At 44.5% G+C, this 16,796-nt stretch overlaps 1 protein-coding gene across 1 annotated transcript in view; it reads right to left on the reverse strand.

Annotated features, from left to right (window-relative positions):
* Positions 1-14,022, reverse strand: part of LOC144805528 (uncharacterized) — a 64,055-nt gene extending 50,033 nt beyond the window's left edge. The window contains exon 1 of the mRNA XM_078672064.1: positions 11,693-14,022. Coding sequence (XP_078528190.1) covers positions 11,693-13,305 — 1,613 coding nt within the window. The 5' untranslated portion in view covers positions 13,306-14,022. The remainder of the gene's footprint in view (positions 1-11,692) is intronic.
* Positions 14,023-16,796: the final 2,774 nt, after the last annotated feature.

Consider the following 16,796-nt stretch of genomic DNA (forward strand, 5'->3'; position numbering starts at 1 on the left):
AGTTCCTCAAAAAAGAGGCCTGTGGGTCCCGGTGGCCTGTATATTAAGAGCCCAACACAAGCTTGATGAGTAGAAAGGGAGAGGTTAAAACCCAAGGATTCACATCCTGAAATGTTTTCAGTAGGGAGAATGGCGCAGGAAAAGCGCTTGTCGACTACCAGAGTGACCCCACCGCCTCTGCCTGTGACCCTATCCTTTCTGACGATGACATAGTCAGTAGGAATGGCAGTCATTAAGTCAGGGCCCGAGCTTTCCCCCAGCCAGGTCTCAGTTAGAAAAAGGCATAACGGCTTATACTCCGTCAGCAAATTGTAAATATCCAGCGAATGCCTACTAAGAGACCTGGTATTTAGCAGAGAGCAATGGTTGTAGTTGGGCAGAGTTGCGGGGGATAGGACACGGGAGCCGGCAAGACGCCATCCGCAACCAGGACAACCCTTTCTCAGAACCCGCTTACCCGGAAAAATGCAGCGGCAAGTAGTAACCTCCTCCCGCAAGGAGAGGAGCTCCGCAGAGGTATAGCAACGCATAGTAGTGGAAAAGAAGAAGACAGCCGCAGACAGAGCCACGTCCGCACCTGTCCGCATCCGGGACGCTGACGGGCGCAGACGGGCTTACCTTAGGCGCTCCTTTGGCGCGGGATGGGCGCGTCCGCCAAGCACGTCCGCTGCGCGGAGAGAAACGCCTCTAAACTTATAGCCGTGCAGGGGGAGTGGAAGAAGAGCCACACCGCTGGTCCACCGACCGGCGTGCTAAAGTCCTCCCAAGATGGCCACTGCTCTATCCCACAATACCCAGCGGCACCTCGAATGCCGGACTGCGGTAAGAATGGGAGAAAAGACAGGTCCACCCCCACTGTGCTGTTGCCACACAGCACAAGCAGGGAAAGACCAGAAACAAAGCAAAAAGAAAAGCGGAGAAAATGCACCTGGCTTTCCGCCTCAGGTACAGAAACTGAAAAGTATTAGTGGGAAATAAAAGGTCAGAGAGGCAGACGGCACAAACCTATCCGCAAATGCTAAAGCACTCCGCAGTCAGCGCTGCTAGCGCTTTCAATCAGCGTAATGATTCCACGAATAGCACTAGGGCAGAACAGAAGCCCGCACTAGCACGCAACACAAGCAAGTAATTAAAATAAACAAACAGGTAGTTAAAACAAAACACAGCGCGATAGTAGTCAACGCGCCGTGCAACAAACAGGTAGTTAAAAAGAACACCGCGCGATAGTAATCAGCGCACAGTGCAAGTAAAAGGATCGATTTGTTTTTTATAAGAGTACCACAGCCCATCCAGCCCCAGAACTCCGCTTCGAAGTTATTCGCGGTACGGTTCTGAAATCAAAGATTATAGCTTCTCTTCAGATTGCATCTTCCAAACACTGACGTAAAGGACTTAAGAGTATTTACAGAAAGGTGACAACTGGAAGTGGCAGTCTGTAATTTAATGAATATATCTGTATTTCAAAGAATATATCAGAATATCAGTGAGTTTTCCAATTAAACTGGACAGCTTATTTATTCTTTGAAACAATTTATTTGCAGTTTTTCAAATCCACAACATGCTAGATAGCAAAGTAAACAGAGGTAAATACCATGGAGTTTTAAACACCATATCAGTGACAATGCGGCATAGGTCATGTGTCAAAGCGACAATTAAAGGAACAGCTTATTTATAATCTTCCTGTGTCTGTGGCTTATTCCTTATATTTAATTCGGTTTTATATCCTCGAACAAGACTGAATTGTAGGTTCTAATAAGGTTTTGGGTTTCTGGTTTAAGAGCACAACTGTCTCCTAAAATATTAAGCTAGCGGCCTCTTCCAGGCTTTGTAGTTTTGTTTACAGTAACCACCATCCTCTCTCAACAAAGATTCACTGACAAAAAATAAAGCAATTTATCTTTGAAACAATTAATTCCTAAGATAGGGCAACCAAGTATGAACCAGAAATTTCTCACACAGTTTGCATTGTATCATAAAAATGAGTGGGTGTTACCGGCCTGAAGAACAGGGGAGGGACCTTTCTTTACTCAAAAATATTCTACTCCTTCACAAAGGCCCCTATATCACAGTACACTCGTCATCAATACACCATGATTAGTGAGTGAGTCAACTCTTTGTAGCATTGTCATGCAAGCAGTCTTGAATGTCTCGACAGCAACATTAATTTGGACATGCATATATCAGAGCCTTCAAGCGTCACTCATCACAAGTGACACTAACACATTTGGAGGTCGTGCTGAAGTCTCACACAAACCTGGCCCATGCTTCAAAACTATGGGGATTAACTAGAACTTCACACATGACTATTCGGCACAGAGCAGACCCTCTGTCAATATTATCACTTTACATGTGTGCTGATCATGTCTATAAATTCAATAATGTCTCCTCCTTTGGAATTGTGAAAGTCAAATGTTAAGTGACACCACTCCCTGTGTCTTTTTTAAATACCTCAATTCTCTATTGATTTTTCATATACAATGAGCATATCACAGGGATGGAAGTTTATCGATTCAGCAGAGTCCAAGATATTGTGTAAATTAGAACTTGTGAGAAGACATTGAAAACAGGAAAAACAATAAATGAAATAACCCCTCTAGATAGAGGTGATGTGGCTCAGAAAATCCCCCAGATGATCAGGGAAGGAGGATGAGGGAGAACACGAGGGGAAGGGACATGGGAACAGGAAAAAAAATGTCATGGTGCCAAGCCCTACGGTCGCCCCCAAAAAGCCAATACCCACTATGAAGGCCGTAGCCAGCGTACTCTTACCATGGGGTGTTAATTCCTGGAATGCTGACATTTTGTGAAGCAAGGTCAGACGGGCCATCAATTGCGGTGCCACCCCTAGGTTGGTCATCAAGGTATCCCAAACGGAGCCCCAGTAGCACAAAGCACTGTTCAGTCCGCAGGAAATGTAAAATGTCACAGGCGAGTGCGCCACACCATCAGCACCTCCAGCACTTGGAATCGTCTGCCGTATTTGCTTTATAGATCCCCTCCGGCGTCCAGTGCCAGTGGTGTAGGAACTTGAAATAACTGAATTTCAACCTGACCTCCTGGAGGAAACTGCCATGGTCTTTCCAAAGGTCGTGTCCGTCCTGCTCAGACAGTGAGAGGCACAGCCTCTGCTCCAACACACAGCATAAAGTGTGGGCAGTGGTGTTCGAAAAAAGGCTGTCCATAGTGGTAACATACAATCCCACCATAGTGTCCTTGAATCCTTTCCACATCAGGATATCATGCAACATTGGGTCAGTCTCAAGATCATAAGGGGGTGCACCCAGCATGTGTCACAGTCTCTGCAGGCGCTGTCGGTACTGTCAGTGATGCGACTGTGGCAGACCACAATCACACATGAGAGTAGCAAAGAGGGCCAACTCACCGTCCCTTACTATATCATCAACAGAGCGTATCCCTCTGGTCCTCCACTGTGTAATCGGAGTTCAGATCATACTTGGCCCTAAGCAGCTCCTTGAGAAGAGCAGGGTTCAGGATTGTGTCATAAGTTTGAGCCAGGTGAAACTCAAGGTCAGTCAACCAACACTGTTATGCCTCACAGTGGCACTTATAGGCAGCCAAATCGTTCATCGGCCTTCCTGCCCTCTCACAGCACCTGTGCAGAGGAGATGGACCCAGCGTTCTCCTCCAAGTACTGGCTCAGATAGTGGCACAGTCTGTGCTTGTCTTCAGGGGCTTTATACCATGCTGTATACATACACCAAAGGACCTGAGGGGTTTGCAACAGTCGAAGATTATGGTCGAGTTGCAGAAGATCATGATCAGAGGTACTGTTTGGGAGGATCAAGGCGTAAACGTTTACAATGGACGCAGGAGGTGAAAGTATAGTCCGCGTCCCTCAGGTGCGTCAACCACCATGGACCCATCAAGGCATGATCATCAATAATGTCAGAGAGGATGAACCGGTCTCGGGGCTGCCTGGTCATTTGGTTTCTGGACTTGTCAAGGTGCCATATTTCAGCACCCCCCTCATGAATACCCTGGCTGTCCAAAGGAGAGCAGTAGTTTGGTCATCCGCCGGGGCATAGATAGAGCCCACACACAAAGACTCATTGAGAAACTGAACCTTGGCAAAAATATATCTGTCCAGGGGGTCCCACCATGTCCGCAGTGTGCAAACCCCCAGGGATTTGTGAAAACAGATGTCCAACCCACTCATCCTATGTTCCAAAGGAGTAGATGGGTGTGTAAGGGTAGTCTGGATCCTGCTAGCATGTACTCATCCAATCCCTTCTGAGTTTATCATGTTCAATAGGTGCAGGTGTGTTTCCTGGAGCAATGCTACACCAAGGCGGTGCATCTTCTGAAATGAGAGGATTTTCTGCCTCTTGATAAAATAGGTCAGGCTGTTGACATTAAGAGGCATATTTACAAGGAAGTGGTGGAGCACGGCGTTGGCCTCCTCGGCTTAACGCCACGCTCTCCACTTCTGAAATGCAGGACTACACCGTATTTACAAGAATACGGTGCAGCCATGCATTTCTCCCTGTGCTGGTGCTGAATTTAGCTGCCTAGCGCCAATGCAGGCAGCCTTGAGCCATAGTGCAAGGGTGCCTGCGTTGAGGGGAGTAGGCCTGACAAGTACCACGAATCAGGGGTTTGACTAACACATTTCAATGTGGTGGTCCGCATCATCGTACTGAAATGCAGTCACACATTTTTATGGCTTCCTGAGCTGTCAAATGCTGGAGCGATGCTATAATAATTAGAAGTCAAACTGAGCAGAGCTGGCAGCGCACATTTAGGGGTTCTGGTTTAGCTACATTCAGGCAGGGCACTCTGATCCGTCACGTGAGACATCCTGTGATTCTGGACAAATCATTCAATATCCCCGTGCCTAACAAAATGAATGTGTTCATCTGTAACCCAACTGGGGCTCATATAAAGCACTATGATCCCCGATACCTTCGGGTCGAGTGCAGCTTAATGAAGCTCCGAAAAAATTGCAGGGGACAATCCTATTCCAACTCTAATGCTAACTCTATGAAGCACCCTACAACTTTAGGGCTACTGACACAAAGACGGACTGTAATCCAAGTCACAGAGTTTCAAACCCACTACTTCCTGAAGTAAGCCTAAAGAAGGTTCTGGCGGTGCCCGACCTAAAGAACCAGTGGAGGCCAAGATGCCTGAAGTTTGGGTGGATTCCTAGGGTCAGTTCAAACTGCAGCGGTTTAAGGAACTCTTCCCTCTTTAAGAGATTGATATCAGCCGCTGTCCTAGTGGTTTATGTACTATCTAATTATTTAAGGGGCTGAGCAACCCCCGGTCATAAGCACTGGATGCCCATGCTCTTCCAGAACAAGGGCTGCCTGTCCCCTGTCAATACTCCGCATTTCTGTAAGGAACCAGTAACGTTTCAGCCCCACACTGGATCAAACTAGTCCTCGTGGATCTCTAGGACCAAACACTCTGGTCCTGTGATTGGGTCGATCAGCAGCCCTAGTTTTGTTGTTTTTGCCTGAAGTGCTCACCCCATGTCTGCTAAAGGTGGGTTTATGAGAGAGAGTTTACTGTTCACTGGCCAGCCGCCTACAGGTGCTGCTGGAGAGGGTCTAGAATAGGTTGGGTTTGCAGGTATGATGAGGGACGGCTGACCTTTCCCACGGAGCGGCGCTGTTAGCAGATAAATGTACACACTCTTGCTGGCAGTACTAACAGTGGCACACAGGGCTTGGCATCACCATCATCGTTCCTTTGTAAAGCGTACATGTATCTATTACTTTCATGTTTTACATCTCAAACCTTGATTTCCAAACCTGTGCTGAATATACTCAGCCAGCAGCCCATCTGGACATGGTTGGAGGGGGCCTGATCCAGTCACTTATTTCGATTGTGAGGATGATTAAGTGGTGATAAACAGGTTCGACATTGAAGTAAGTAAAGTCCACATTTGTAAAGCGCACAATCACCCGTAAGGGTCTCTAGGCGCTGGGGGCCGTCGGGAAGATTAAGCGAGCTATTGCCCAGAGTCACATGGTGCTGGGCTAACCTGCCGCCGGAGCCGGGGATCGAACCGTGATCCCCAGATTCCAGCGTCAGTCGCCCTGGCCGCGGCGCCACACCTATCCCCCCCTTCCACAGAACAATACAATGCATCGGCTTTGAGTCTCTGTGTCCTTCCCTTTAAGATTTCACTAATCAACAGTGTTACATCAGGCCCCTCACACATCTCCGATGAGGAACACCCTAGACCAGTGGTCTTAAAACCTTTTAATGCCACGCCCCCAACCCCACAGCGATCGTCGGGCACCCCTCAGAATTTTTCACAATTATTCTATTCAATTGACAATGTTTAAATATGTCTAGACTTATTTAAACATTGCAGTTAAGTACTGTTTTAAGAATGCAATCAAATACGTGATTGGCAAACATACTATTCTGGTCAGGCAGGCTTTAATATAGCCTTATGGCCTGCTGACGAGGGCCTGCGTCTTGGGCCTGTAACGAGTTCAGGGCCTTTAACGACCGGTATATCCAGAGGCAGAAGGGCTATAAGGCAATTAGAAGATTCCACCCACTAAGTGTAGAATATTCTAAATTAAAAAGAGAAAAAACATGAAGACAAACATTGGAATGTTGGAGCTCCGGACTGATACCAGCCATTACAAGCCATTTAAGGGCTTTAATACAGTGAACATGTATCTCAATACATAACTGTTGGCAAATTGCCGCTTTGATATAATTTTATCCGCCCCTCTGGAGTCAGTAACTAGGTGTTTCAGAAATGTATGACCTTTTTATTCTGTACACTGCAGTAAAAGCTAGGGACAGCTGTCTTGTTCATCAACCAAACTACATTTTAAATTAGTTTGAGCATCCCCAGTGCCCTCCACCTAGATTGAGAAACCAGTTCTCGGTGAACACCAACCATGTCAAACAGGACAGGTAGCCAAGTCAAGAGGAAGTCATCTTTTTTTACTTGAATATCATTAGTTCCATACCAAAAGTGCCATGGTGGACGGAACTCTGGCGCTGTAGATGTGCTATGCTCTTTCTAGCATTTAACAGTAACTAAAGGTTTCATTTCCAAGTTCTGACAGTGACCCAGTCCTAGTCTACCAGATATTGACCTACTATGCTATGCTGTATCTCAAACCAGCTTTATAGGTATATCAGCTAGCACCTGTTTTAAAGAGAACCAGATGCAGAAAAAGGTTTACGCAATCAAAAGAACCAAATACAACAATTTTCATATCACAATTTTTTGTGTCAAATGTTTTGGTTCTCTAAAATTTCTAAATGACTCGGCCTCACTAGTAATTATATTCAATTGTATGAATATTTAGATATGGTGTCCTGGCTTTAGAAGTACTGGAGTGAATATGTGCACAAAATGAGGACATTTTAACACAATTCCTTACACAGATTTGAGCTGGATAAACTGTGTGATGACAGCGATCCTTGTGCCAATCATCCACACTCGAGCTCATCTGGTAACAAAGACAATCATCAGTAGAGACTACTTATCCCTATCTTGGCCCAGTCCAGGAGGGCTTTCAGTTCCATTTTAGTCAATTATACATTTAAAGTTAAGCTTCCGTAGGACTATGGAATGATTATTCCCCAGAGGAACCCACAGAATTCTCTTTTACAAGTTAAATACGACAACAGTTCAAGCAGGTGCTGCTCAGTAACACCAGCGGAGGGTTCCATAGATTGCTTTTGCTCGAACTTTAGCACCGTATGTTCTTATAGGGGCTTTGAGGAACAGCCTTCCTTCCATACTATGAAAAAAGCTTGAAACACTCGGTTAGTCCTGGACACAGGAAGACCGACATTCTGGATATGATTGTGGCATAAAGATTTCGACAAAAAGCCAACCCTTAAATAACCATAGCTTTATAACTGTTCACCCTTACAAGGTGCTCACAGCTTTCTGAGAAACTCTTTGTACTTTGGCTCCTTTATTCCACGTCCATCACAGATACGGTGGTCTAGATATAACACAATCTAACACCCAGTATATAAAGTTGCACTAAATAAGACCCTTAAAAAAAGTCTCTTTGGAATATGACAAATCTATGTCTACATCCCTCTTGTAGCAGAATACTTACAAGTACTGAACATTTTATGACATTTTTATGAATTGTTAACAAGGGGAGTGCCAAGCCACAGACATATTTTTAACTTTTCTAAGAAATGATACATTGGTTGGACAAAAATGACTGAATTAAAAGAAGTGAAGCCCAGGTTTTTGTATCACAAGTAGCACTTATCTCTCTATTAACACACAAGAGCTAGTCCCATCTCAAAGAAACCTTGTCAGTCATGTGAACACCGAAAGCAGAGCCATTCTGAGAGCAGTCACACTGTTGAGACAGAACCCCTTTCTAATGGCACCTCTGCCAGACTCCCTGCTGACAGCAGTCACGCTGTCGAGACAGGACCCCTTCTAATGCCACCTCTGCCAGACTCCCTGCTGACAGCAGTCACACTGTCGAAACAGGGCCCCTTTGTAATGCCACCTCTGCCAGACTCTCTGCTGACAGCAGTCACACTGTCGAGACAGGACCCCCTTCTAATGCCACCTATGCCAAACTCCATGCTGACAGCAGTCACACTGTCGAGACAGGGCCCCCTTCTAATGCCACCTCTGCTAGACTCCATGCTGACAACACAAATTATCTTGAGTTTAGGGGCGCAATATCATTTCTTTACAATCAGCAGTAAAATGACAAAATCCAAATCATTTTTTTATTCTATTACATATCTTAAACACATGCCTTTCTTTTTAATATGTAAAACTTACTCATTATTGTGTACATTTTATAGCATCGTGATTGGTTCTACCTTTATATTATTTTTATACAATCAATCTTTTTTTTCATTTCTTTTGTGGAACAATCATGTCAAAATCGAGCTCCATTAGCCATCAAAAAATCGTCGTACAAGAATGTAAAATGGTTCTTTTGCTCAACTATCACACAGTCAGTGTCAACTATCATTGACTTTTATAAATGATTCCTCACACTCCTGAAGAGAAGCCGCGTGCTCACCCTGTCTATCACACAGCATGCAGGTTGGAGACTTTCATTAATATTCTGTATCTGGTGAACAGACACCGTGTGCTCAGCCTGGCTATCTCACAGCTGCAGCTCTGAGACCTTCATTATTGATACTGCACTCTTCTGAAGTGTGCTCAGCCTGGCTATCACACAGCTGCAGCTCTGTCACCGTTATTAATGATCCTGCACTCTTCTGGGGTGAAGTACTAGGCCTGCCTATCAAACAGCGGCAGATCTGTGACCTTCATTATTGATCCTGCACACTTCTGAAGTGTGCTCGGCCTGGCTATCACACAGCTGCAGCTCCGTGACCTTCATAATTGATCCTGCACTCTTCTGAAGTGAAGTGCTCGGCCTGGCTATCACACAGCTGCTGCTCTGAGACCTTCATTATTGATCTTGAACTCTTCTGAAGTGTGCTCAGCCTGGCTATCACACAGCTGCAGCTCTGTCACCGTTATTAATGATCCTGCACTCTTCTGGGGTGAAGTACTAGGCCTGCCTATCAAACAGCGGCAGATCTGTGACCTTCATTATTGATCCTGCACACTTCTGAAGTGTGCTCGGCCTGGCTATCACACAGCTGCAGCTCCGTGACCTTCATAATTGATCCTGCACTCTTCTGAAGTGAAGTGCTCGGCCTGGCTATCACACAGCTGCTGCTCTGTTACCTTCGTTACTGATCCTGCACTCTTCTGAAGTGTACTCGCTCTGCTTGTCACACAGTTGTAGCTCTGTGGACTTCATTATTGATCCTGCACTCTTCTGAAGTGTGCTTGGCCTGGCTGTCACACAGTTGTAGCTCTGCAACCGTAATTATTGATCATGCACTCTTCTGAAGAGAGGCTGACGTCTTTGTAGCTTTGAAAGTTGACAAAAGATCTTCACACATTTACTGCAATGACATGGCTTTTCACGTGTGTGTTTGCTGGTCAGTACTTATATATACATAACATCTACTTCTACATTCACTGCATTTGAATGATTCCTGTGTGTGTTTTCTCATGCATTTTTTGACCTGAAATATTTATGAATAGTAATAAAACCCCCCCTTTTTTTTCTTATCTTTATCTTTTTTAGAAACTTGGCTGTGAATGGAGCACAAATGTATATCACGGATAGAAGATATTGTTACGAGCACAACTCAATCCACAAAACTCTATACACTAGAGATATGAGCACGGATCTATATCGAATCTTAATATAGATACCACATTTGAATATTGATTTCCCATCGGTAAAACGAGTAGAAGGGGTGATACTCTGTAGGTAAAGAGTACATTATTTTCGAAGGCCGTAGAGTTTACAACCACTAGTCTCTTTAGTCTCTGCTTTCAAATGTGACACTCTCAGACTACTGACCGTAGAAAGGAATTAGGATATATAAGGATATGGGAGTAGTGGCTAGCTAAATAGCATGCAAGACGGGTTCGTCATGGGTACTATACCTGACCGGATTAGAGCTCTCTCTCCCTCCTTTCTTATCTCTTACTATTCTTTTTCACTTAATAATTCTTTTTGTTCTACTACTCAGCATCTACTGTCTGTCACTTATGAATCGTTTCCTTCACCAGTCGGACATTGTCTCCTCCATGTTCTTTAAGTTCCTTTGAACGCAGTATGGAATTGGGGTACTATACCCTTCATTGTCTTCAAATGTAAACATTAATGTAATTTTCTGCTTTATACCACACACCTTGGAAATGTGCCCTACACTGTTAAACACAATGTTCCTTTTACATTAATTTATTTTTGTAATGGCGCATTTGGGAACTCTGTGTGGCGTTAAACACAGAGTCTCTCTTCCCTTGTTATTATTTTGCTCACTATATTGCTTGCAAAATGTCCGTGGTGGTCATGTGACCAAAAGCCCGTGTGCTCGAAACGCGTCTGTTTTTGTGCCCAATAAAGAAATTCTAAATCGTACCTGGCTGGTGTGGCTTGTCGTCCCTTCGTTCAGCGGGAGGATCGAGTGGATATATATATATATATACACACACGAAAACTCCTCCACGCCACTTCCAATCCACACGGACCAGCGAGGCGTTCACACAGGAGACGGACCACAGGATCAGGTACAGGTTTTCTTTATTTTGGCAGATACAGCTGGAAAAAGTGCATTACGCGTTTCGGGCTACGCAAGCCCTTGCTCACATGTGTATATATCCATTGTCACATTCCTTGCACTTGAATGGTTTTTACAGTGTGTATTCGTTTATATTTTCTTAATGTTAATGATTCACTAAAGCTACTTTTACATTCATGGCAATGATATGGTTTTTCCCTAGTGTGTGTCCTCTGATGCTGTTTTATTTGTGATAATCGACTAAACCTCTTCAAACATTCTCTGCAATTATATGGTTTTTCTCCTGTGTGTGTTCTTTGATGGTGATTTCGGTCTGATAATCGACTAAAGCTCTTCATACATTCACTGCACTTGAATGTTTTTTCCTGTGTGTGTTCGCGGATGAATCCTTAATGTTGAAGATTCACTAAAACTACTTTCAGATTCACTGCACTGGCATGGTTTTTCTCCAGTGTGAGTTCTCTGGTGCCGTTTTAGGCTTGATAAATATATAAAGCTCTTCCTACATCCATTGCACTTGAATGGGTTTTCCCCAGTGTGTGTATTCTGATGCTGTTTTAGGTCTGACAATCGAATAAACCTCTTCTCACATTCACTGCACTTGAATGGTTTTTCTCCTGTGTGTGTTCTCTGATGCTGTTTTAGGTGTGATGATTGACTAAAGCTCTTCAAACATTCACTGCACTTAAATGGTTTTTCCCCTGTGTGTGTTCGGTGATGAATCCTTAATGTTGAAGATTGACTAAAACTACTTTCACATTCACTGCACTTGAATGGTTTTTCCCCTGTGTGTGTTCTCGGATGAATCCTTAATGTTGATGAATTACTAAAACTTCTTTCACATTCACGGCACTGGAATGGTTTTTCCCCTGTGTGTGTTCGCTGATGCTGTTTTAGCTGTGATAATTGATTAAACCTCTTCACACATTCAGTGCAATTATATGGTTTTTCTCCTGTGTGTGTTCTCAGATGGTATTTTAGGTCTGATAATCGACTAAAGCTCTTCAAACATTCACTGCACTTGAATGGTTTGTCCCCTGTGTGTGTTTGCTGATGAATCCTTAATGTTGAAGATTCACTAAAACATCTTCCACATTCACTGCACTGGAATGGTTTTTCCCCTGTGTGTGTTCGCAGATGTTGCCTTAATGCTGATGAATCACTAAAACTTCTTCCACACTCACTGCACTGGAATGGTTTTTCCCCTGTGTGTCTTCGCAGATGTTTCCTTAATGCTGATGAAACACTAAAACTTCTTCCACATTCACTGCACTGGAATGGTTTTTCCCCAGTGTGTGTTCTCTGATGCTGTTTTAGGTCTGATAATTGAATAAACCTCTTCTCACATTCACTGCACTGGTATGGTTTTTCCCCAGTGTGTGTTCTCTGATGCTGTTTTAGGTCTGATAATTGAATAAACCTCTTCTCACATTCACTGCACTGGAATGGTTTTTCCCCTGTGTGTGTTCGCAGATGTCTCCTTAATGCTGATGAATCACTAAAACTTCTTCCACATTCACTGCACTGAAATGGTTTTTCCCCAGTGTGTATTCGCTGATGCTGTTTTAGGTGTGATAATTGATTAAACCTCTTCTCACATTCACTGCACTGGAATGGTTTTCCCCCTGTGTGTGTTCGCAGATGTCTCCTTAATGCTGATGAATCACTAAAACTTCTTCCACATTCACTGCACTGAAATGGTTTTTCCCCAGTGTGTATTCGCTGATGCTGTTTTAGGTGTGATAATTGATTAAACCTCTTCTCACATTCACTGCACTGGAATGGTTTTCCCCCTGTGTGTGTTCGCAGATGTCTCCTTAATGCTGATGAATCACTAAAACTTCTTCCACATTCACTGCACTGGAATGGTTTTTCCCCAGTGTGTATTCGCTGATGCTGTTTTAGGTGTGATAATTGATTAAACCTCTTCATACATTCAGTGCAATGATATGGTTTTTCCCCTGGGTGTGTTCGTTGATGTCTTTTTAGGCCTGATAACTGAATAAAGCTCTTTACACATTCAGTGCATTTGAATAGTTTTTTCCCTGTGTGTGCTTGCTGATGGGGTTTTAATATTGATGACAAACTAAAGCTCTCACTGCATGTGTCTGAGACTTCTCTCTTGGTTAGCGTCTCTTGCTCTGGTATATACTTGTTTACATCCATTGACTGTACATCCTGAAGGGCCAACATGACTGATAAAGCACTTGTGTTATTCTTGCATTCCCTGTAGGAGTCGTATTTTGCACGTTTGTTTTCTGATTAAAGAATAAAGTGCAATGGTCACCAACTACTTTCCAATCACATAACGTGTGTAAGGCTTCTTTGAGGGCGATTGTGTCTTTAGACTGGATAATGGTTCTGCATGCTTGCGGGTAAAGATTCATTGTCCTTCTGGCCGGTGCACAGTGGAACAGTGCTCTGTATTTTAGACAGCTGAACCACTATTTCTTTTAACCTTCACTTGTCTGACTCCACTCCGTTGTGCTTTTCAATGGTTGCTGTGGATTGGTCGGAAACAGTTTGCAATACACCTCTAGCACTGAATGGTGGCCTGGTATTATTTAAGGAAGCAAAGCACTGCTGTAACCACCTCATACCAACCTCATGATCAAAGCTGTTATTGGACATGTTTACACAAGAGGAGGTTTATCAGTGTTGTCTTAATTTTCTAGAGGTTATTTCTTTGTTTTGAGGCATGGAGGTGCACAGCTGAGACTCGTAGAATCACTGAATTTCTCGTGTCCCTTGTCTCTTCTTTCAGGATGTCTCAGTTTATGTTCGGGGTCGGCTGTCTCTGATGGCACTTATGTGTTCCTGAATACTCGAACTCAATATTTCGGACTTCGTCTTTGCAGATTTACAGTGTTATCTTCCTCATTTTGAAACATTTCGTACAATCAAAGATTGTTTTCTGTTGGATGTAAAGAGATTTAAAATTACTTAAAGGGAAACATAACGGAATGTGCATACACAATTTTTAATTGATTGTATAAATATCTCTTGATTACGATTTCTGAAACTTATGAAGGCGTATTTAACCATACACAGAAATTTACATAAAAGTTGCTTTGACTTTCACATTTACTTATTTCAGCAAAGGTGTTTATGAGTAAGTTAGTAAAAAAAAAAGGGCGCTCGCATAGCACTCATACACTAGTTACAGGTTTAGGTAGATGCATATGGTCAAGGTTTTGTTAAAACAAGAACAGCTCTTTGAGTAAGAGATGTGAGATGGATCAGGAAGACTTGAGACAGCAGGGTGGACATCAGGATGTTGTGCCATAAATCAAATATTGCTGCTCGCAGAGGTGCCTGGCTTCATCCACTACACCCACAATATGCAGTAGAGCAGCAGTTTAATGATTGTAACTTACTTTGTGGTTTTACTTCTCTCAAATATTTGTCAGTATTATCTACTGGGGAGGGAGTTCCACGGATGGACTAGCAGATTGAGCTGGGCTGCTCTGTTGTTTAGTTGTCTCACCTCTAACTTTAGAGCTCGAGATAGCACACTAGCCTGGCGGCCTACTAGTAGAACGCTGTGGTGCATCAGCGTAGCAAGAGCACAGATGGTGCGCCAAAGCCAAGCCTGTTATCGCCCTTTCACCCCTGGACCATGCCAAGCACCCCAAACACTCTCTTAACCCCTTCGATGCTGATGACGGAGCGGTTCCGTCATCAGCATCGGTTGGGCTGTGCTGATGACGGAGCCGCTCCGTCATCAGTACAGCCCTGGGGGAGAGCGCTGGCGCTCCCCCCCCCTGTGCGGCGATTTTTTTTTTTTTTGCAGGGGTGGCAGCGGAAGACTTTCCGCTGCCACCCCCTGGCCCCCCCACGCTTCCTGGTGACATCAGCGCGCACAGCGCGCGCCGAGGTCATCAGGAAGCGCTGGACGCGCTGGAAGCCATTTGCTTCCAGCGCGTCCAGAAACAAGGTGGGTGTTTGGTGCTGCGGTGGGGCGGGCGTTTTTCGGTGCCTTGAGGCATCGGGGGGGAGGAAACTGTGTTTCCTCTCCCCTGATGTCCCAATGCACGGCATTCCTGGTGCACGATCGCGCACAGCGTCGCGATCGTGCACCAGGAATGCCCCACTAGACACCAGGGATTGTGTTGTTGCGGCAATTTCGATGTAGGAAGCGACCCCTTGGGCAAGGGTCGCTTCCTGTGGCTGGCATATATGTTTTTAGACTTTTCTGCCCCCCCTGGGGCAGATCGGCCGTTTTTTTTGGCCGATCTGCACCCAGGGGGGGCAGAAAAGCCCACTAGACACCAGGGATTGTTTTGGGGCATATTTATTTGTCGAGGAAGCGACCCCTTGGGCAAGGGTCGCTTCCTCTTGGGGCCAAATAATGTTTCTGACTTTTCTGCCCCCCCTGGGGCAGATCGGCCGTTTTTTTTGGCCGATCTGCACCCAGGGGGGGCAGAAAAGCCCACTAGACACCAGGGATTGCTTGTGTTTGTTTTTTTTTGTGCAGGAAGCGACCCCTTGGGCAAGGGTCGCTTCCTTAGGGGGCCAAATCATGTTTTAGACTTTTCTGCCCCCCCTGGGGCAGATTGGCCGTTTTGTTTGGCCGATCTGCACCCAGGGGGGGCAGAAAAGCCCACTAGACACCAGGGATAGTTTTTTATTTATAAAGGAAGCGACCCCTTGGGCAAGGGTCGCTTCCTTAGGGGGATAAAATATTTTTCAGACTTTTCTGCCCCCCCTGGGGCAGATCGGCCGTTTTTTTGGCCGATCTGCACCCAGGGGGAGCAGAAAAGCCCACTAGACACCAGGGATTGTTTTTTATTTGAAAAGGAAGCGACCCCTTGGGGAAGGGTCGCTTCCTAGTGGCCCTAACATTTTTTTAGACTTTTCTGCTCCAGGGGGCCCACGTTTATAATGATTTATAATCTTCCCCCCTTGGGGACAGACACCCCATTTGTGACATTCCCATGTGACATAGCATGTTGTAATGTGTGTTGTTTTTGTTTCTTCTAATGTGTTTTGTTTTTTTTTCTCTTTAGATTGTTGCAGTGTGCGGTTCTGTTACTGGTGGTTCTGTTGTGCTGCTGTTTCTGTAGTTGCATGTGTTTGGTGAGAGACCTTATTTTTGTTCAATTGTAATGTAATTGTTTATTTTGCAAAGTGTGTAGTAATACGAGTATGTGTTGTTGCTGTTTGTTGTGATTGTAAAACATGTTTTGCATTTGTTTTTGATGTGTCCTTCTGTAGATGTAAGTTTTTTTTTCTTCTTTCTAGTGGGATATCGTTGCCTATTTGCTGTGTCTTTGCAGAGTAGGTGCTGGTGAGTGTAGTTGTGTCTTGTAAGTGAATTGTATATTTTTTCTAAATCTATTTTTTGGTGAAAAAGTCTTACATTTTTATCTTACTTTGCGCAGTGTTGGGGTTGTTGAGTTGTTTGTGCAGACTCCTTTATTTGTAAGGATAATGGCTAGCCGCCGGATTACTGCTCAGCAAGTTGTTGGAATGCTTTTTGATTCTTCCTCTGACCATGGTCCAGAGTCTGACTCTGATTCTGAGCCAGAGGTGGGGGTTGAAGATTCAGGTAGTGAGTTTTCTCTACGCATGGCTTCATCTGATGATGAAGACACTTTGAGTGCTGATGAAGCTACTTTTGGTGTGGATGATGTGCCTGTGATTGGGGAGGACATTGCTGTGTTTACGGTTTTGGAGGACAT

Source organism: Lissotriton helveticus (genome assembly GCF_964261635.1).
Source record: "Lissotriton helveticus chromosome 1_1 unlocalized genomic scaffold, aLisHel1.1 SUPER_1_unloc_13, whole genome shotgun sequence".
In the NCBI taxonomy this organism is placed as follows: Eukaryota; Metazoa; Chordata; class Amphibia; order Caudata; family Salamandridae; genus Lissotriton; species Lissotriton helveticus.